Source organism: Trachypithecus francoisi, unplaced genomic scaffold (assembly GCF_009764315.1).
Source record: "Trachypithecus francoisi isolate TF-2019V2 unplaced genomic scaffold, Tfra_2.0 Lachesis_group1, whole genome shotgun sequence".
Classification (NCBI taxonomy): Eukaryota; Metazoa; Chordata; class Mammalia; order Primates; family Cercopithecidae; genus Trachypithecus; species Trachypithecus francoisi.
Window position 1 is genome coordinate 8,033,634 of NW_022681454.1, and position 5,083 is coordinate 8,038,716.

At 56.0% G+C, this 5,083-nt stretch overlaps 1 protein-coding gene across 1 annotated transcript; it reads right to left on the reverse strand.

The window, feature by feature from the left end:
* Window positions 1-559: 559 nt before the first annotated feature.
* On the reverse strand, window positions 560-4,807 carry MSX1 (msh homeobox 1). Its single transcript, XM_033213722.1, has 2 exons — window positions 4,101-4,807; window positions 560-1,783 (listed from the first exon to the last, which is right to left on the reverse strand). The coding sequence occupies exons 1-2, from the start codon at window positions 4,567-4,569 to the stop codon at window positions 1,341-1,343; spliced, it is 912 nt and encodes a 303-aa protein (XP_033069613.1). The 5' UTR covers window positions 4,570-4,807; the 3' UTR covers window positions 560-1,340.
* Window positions 4,808-5,083: the final 276 nt, after the last annotated feature.

Here is a 5,083-nt window from a genome sequence, read left to right on the forward strand (position 1 = left end):
CTGTAAAGTTTGTTAGGTTGTGTTGTGTTTTTAGCGCCCAGAATAGGGGATGAGAAGGCGCTTATATTCTGGCAGCTCAAAATTAGTTCCACAAACCGCGTCTACACTGGGGGTAATTTAGAGAGGCAAAGCAATCGCTTCCATCCCCCAGCTGGCCTCTCGTGGGAAAAACAGATTTGCGGAGGTGGGAATTGTCTGGATTAGCTGTCTACAGTCATCAAGCCATTTGGGCGATTTGCTTTGTTTTCATAGACAGGTTAAAAGGAGAGAAAGAAAGCAAGGGTTGGTTATAGGTTGCCGAGCAAGTGTCGATTTCAGCTTAAAGTGAATTGGAAAATTGAGCCTAATTATCCTAGGTAATTGCTTCAATTCTCCACTTGACTTTGCTAATGCAGATCTGTCCTGTGTGTTCAAAAAGACACCCCCTCTATCCCTGCATACCCTGTTATCACCTTTCAAAGTTGCTGGTGTAAAACTACCATCAAATTGAAAAGCAACTGTACACGTAAAGAGATGGCAAGAAGCAAAATTAAAATAAAAGACTAAATCAGTATAGAAATAATTTTTGTAGCTTAAAATTAATTTATTTAACAAATATAGCTATAATATAAATGATAATAAAATTTCAAATATACAGTATATTACATAGTACACACAATCCCTTCCAAAGGGATGTTTGAGAGCCACACAAATGTACTGTTAAATAGAACGAGTTTTTTTTTTTTTAAATTTACAATTGTGTTTCTGGTACTGGTAAGAGAGCGGTCCCTTCAACCTACCTTTGCAACGCATCTGTGTGTTCCCTGCCCCCCTAGAGCAAATGTTTTGTTGTTAAACTTCTCTTAAATTTTCCAATGGAAGAAGCTAGGATTCATCTCCCTGGCTTGCTTGTCTTTTTTTTTTTTTTTTTTTTTTTTTTTTTTTTTTTTTGAGATTGTTCTCATTTCCAAAATCGTCAGACATCAATTTCTCTGCGCTTTTCCTGCCTGGTGTCAGGACAGGGAAGCGCTATGCAGGAGACATGGCCTCTAGTTCTGTTCAACTGCCAATTCTGCTGGGGACCTTGGATAAATCTCTTAACCTCTCTGCCCTCAGTTTCCCCATCTTTAACTTGAGAGTGTAGATCTAAATTCTAGAAGAGTACTAAGGGACCCTTCCAGTCACTTTTCGGCAGGGATCAGACTTCGGAGACTGAACTCAGGGAGCAAAGAGGTGAAACTGGAGCAGTGTGGGGGTTAAAAGGAAGGCAGCTGGTGGTGCCGAGCAGTGGAGCACGTCGGGGGTACAGCACCAGGGCTGGAGGAATCGGATGGCCCACAGGTGGGCGACCGTGGGACCTTCTATGTCAGGTGGTACATGCTGTAGCCTACATGGGCCGTGTAGAGTCCCACTGGCGCCACCGGCAGCGCAGCGCGCTGGAAGGGGCCAGAGGCACCGTAGAGGGAGGCACCCGCCGCGGCCGCTACAGCTGCGGGGCCGCCGAGAGGGAAGGAGAGGCCGAAGGCAGCCGGTGGCAGCATGGGCTTGGCGGCCATCTTCAGCTTCTCCAGCTCTGCCTCTTGTAGTCTCTTTGCCTTGGCACGGCGGTTCTGGAACCATATCTTCACCTGCGTCTCAGTGAGGCTGAGCGAGCTGGAGAATTCCGCGCGCTCGGCGATGGACAGATACTGCTTCTGGCGGAACTTGCGCTCCAGGGCCAGCAGCTGCGCGGTGGTGAAGGGCGTCCGCGGCTTACGGTTCGTCTTGTGTTTGCGGAGGGTGCAGGCTGGGGGGCTCAGCCGCCCTGAGGGCCGAATGAGAAAAATGCAAGGGGTTAAGAGAGAGGCTTTGAGCATAATCAGCCCAAGAAGTAGTAATAATAGCCAAACAATACCAGACATTGAGTGCCGCCCAGTGCCTCGGTGGCGGGCACCGTGCAAGGCACTTGAAAGATATTTTCTCCAATTCGCATTGCAACCCCTGCAGGGGAGAAGTTCCTGTCTACTTTTTGCAAATGAAGAAACTAAGATTTCAGGAGAAAAATGTTGAAGGCCCGGTGTGGTGTCCACATCTAAGGCCCAAACAGCTGGGAAGGATGTGGAATCACCTTTGTGCTGCCTGGTGGCTTAGGAAGGCCTTCATGGCCGGCCTCCTCCCAGGGCCACACAGAGGAAAGGTGGATGTTAATACAGGTGACGAGACATGCAGAAAGAGGACCTGCGCCCAGCCCAAGGGCACATTTAGTTTTACACGCTGGCCAAACATTTATCAGTGCCCGCGAAGTGCTTCAGTGCGGGGGCTAGGCCATACTGTGGCATAGCATCAGATCAAATTCTACACTATCCCCTGGAACGCTTTGCTCCTACGGGATTCTAGGAGTAGTTCCCGCAGACCAGAGGTGGAGCAGCGCAGACCATCATGGAGGGTGCACTGTGGTCCGTACTCTTAGAAATAGAAAGTGTCATATCTGGAGTGGAGAACGAGGGGCTGCTTTATTCTAACGGACTTTTTCTTTTGATTGTCTCAGTCCTCTGTTGGATTGCGTTCACCCCTGGCGCCAGGGCCCCCTGGCCCCACTCAAACGTGTGTGTGTGTCGGTGTTGGGGGGGGAGGGGGGAGTATTGAGATTGTCTCTCCCCTCAACCTGTGGCATAGTCAGCAGACACCAACATGCCCAGCTGTCTTTTTCTTTTGGCTTCAAAATAAACCTCAAGGGTGGACAGTGAAGAAGCATTAGAGCGCAGGACTAGTGCAGGTCGGGGATGGGGTCCGCTGGGGACTGCCCCCGGATAAAATGTGGAACAAATTATTCCCAACACAGCCGGGATCGCTATGACTTTGTGGTCTTGGGGCCCAAGGCCCTAAGCGTTGGAAAGGACACTCTGCTTATGCAGCAGCTTTCCTGGCAGAAAGTGAATTCAAATCGAGGATGTTTCACCACGCGGGTTTTGCCTAAGCATACATTTTTTCACACTTCTTTTAAAAAAAACACCACCACAAACAAACAGAAAAAAAAAAAAAAAAAAAAACCCACAACGATCCTTTGGACTTTCAGACCACCAGGATATGAGTCAAACGAAATCTCGTGTTAACACCCCGCTTCTTCCCCGCTGGAGGCCACCGGGAGTCCGGGAAGCGCTTGGCCCCCAACTAGCTTTCCGCCCGGCCGCCCGAGGGGCGGGCGCCGAGAGAAACGTCACTCCCTTCAGAGGCGACAACCCAGCGCGGGGCCACCTTCTCCAGCCATTAGGCTTAGGGAGGGACTGGTCTTTCAAAGACGTTTAATCCCCAGATAAAAATCATTCCTCAGCATCACGCCATTGAATTCTGGCTGCTATTATGCCGAGCAAAATAATCGGAGGAAACGAGGAAAACTTGGGAATTTCCCGTGCTCCTGAAATATCTGCGAGCGTGTTCTCGGAGTAGAGCAGCCAGGGGGCCGCGAGGCCTTGGAGCGAACTGCCTTGGGCACCTGGATTCCACTTTAATGGCTCAGTCCTAGACATTTGTGAGCTTCCGACAGGATTAAAGAGGGCGCCTTCCCCTAATTGACTTGGTGCCCCGCCCCCTCCACTGGAACCTGAATGTCCCCAACCCTGAATCATCCATCCACCCAAAGCACCAATTATCTGCCTCAAACTCGAAGGGCATGGGGAGGTGGAATTCTGTAGAAGCGTCGGAACCTCTAGGCAAAGAGGTACTTGAAAGCAAAGAGGGGCTGGGGGACGCCAGCTCCTACTGTGAGAAAGTGAAACTCCGGGTGCAGGCAAGATCTCCACACCACACACAGTCATCCGCTGGGGTGAAGCCGATGAAACAGAGTTTGGGATCAGATGAGGGATCATGGACCCCCGGGGTCGTTTGGTGGGGGCAGGAGGACAGGGTGCCCAGGCATCGGTGTCCTATCCGTTAACTCCCACCCGCAGCGTCTCCGGGCCAAGGCGAGGAGGTCTGGAACCTTCTTCCTGGGTGGGAATGGAGGGAGGCGCAAGACCCAGCCTTGCAGCCCTCGACTCCCTAGCACCGGCTGCAGGTACGCAGGCGCCGGAGGCCAGCAGGAGCCCTCGGGTCCCACACCCCGCCCAGCCCCCTCCCTCGGCGCCTGGGTTCTGGCTACTCACTGGCCGGCGGCGGGGAGAAGCGGGGGCTCTGCATCCAGGGGGTCCTCTCGGGCTTCTCGGGGCTCTCGGCTTTGACGAGCGCATCTTCTGGAAGCTTCAGGAGTCCCCCCACCGAGAAATGGCCGAGCGGCCGCGGCGAAGAGGGCGCGTCCGGGACGCCCAGCGACCCCGGCGGGACGCCCAGTGGCTGCGCCGAGCCACCCGCCGCCTGCGCGCCCTCGGAGGGCGCCAGGGCGCTCTCCTTGGCCCCCGGCTTCCTGTGGTCGGCCATGAGCGCCTCCACGCTGAAGGGCAGGAGCGAAGGGGACACTTTGGGCTTGGCCCCCTCCTCGTCCGCGCCCATGGCGGCCGCCGTGGCCGCGGCGGCGCTGGGGGCCTGGCCCGCGCCTCCCCCCGCCGGCTTGCCGAAAGCGGAGTCCTCCACTTTGACACCGAGTGGCAAAGAAGTCATGTCAGCAGCCGGGGCCATGCAGAGCCGGGCCCCCCCTCCTGCCGCAGCACGGGCCAGCCGCCGGGCATGGGCTCGGGGCGGGCTGGGAGCGCTGCCTGCCTCTGGGAGCGCTCGGGGCCCTGGCCGGGCGGACCCTCCCGCGCGCGCCTCCCGCCCCTCCCCAGCAGGCCAGCTCCGGCGCGCTGGGCCTGGCTCCCGGTCGCCGCCGCCGCTGCACAGGCCGAGTTCCCGGGAGCACCCGCCGGCTCCTGGCCCTGCCGCGGCTCCCCAGAGAACTTGCTAATAAGGCGAGGCCAGCGCGGCGGCGGCCAATCAGCGCGCAAGGGGGCGGGCCCGGAGCGATCCATTGGGCCGCGCTCCTGGGGACTCGCCCGGAGGCGCGCTGGGCCTGGGGGCGCGTAGGGCAGGGCCCAGGCGGAGGAGGGCAGGGGAGGAGAGGGGGTGCCCGGGGAATTTTCCTCCTCGCTGAAGCCCAGGAGGCCCTCTCTGCGGGCGTCCCCCTGGGTCTCTAGCTTTCTGTGTTCCCGAGGGA

Bases quoted from the DNA above. Each gene is read 5' to 3' on its own strand.
- MSX1 (XM_033213722.1), bottom strand. From the start codon at position 4,569: ATGGCCCCGGCTGCTGACATGACTTCTTTGCCACTCGGTGTCAAAGTG. The intron at 1,784-4,100 runs GTGAGTAGCCAG...TTCGGCCCTCAG, and splicing joins CTTCTCCCCGCCGCCGGCCA to GGCGGCTGAGCCCCCCAGCC.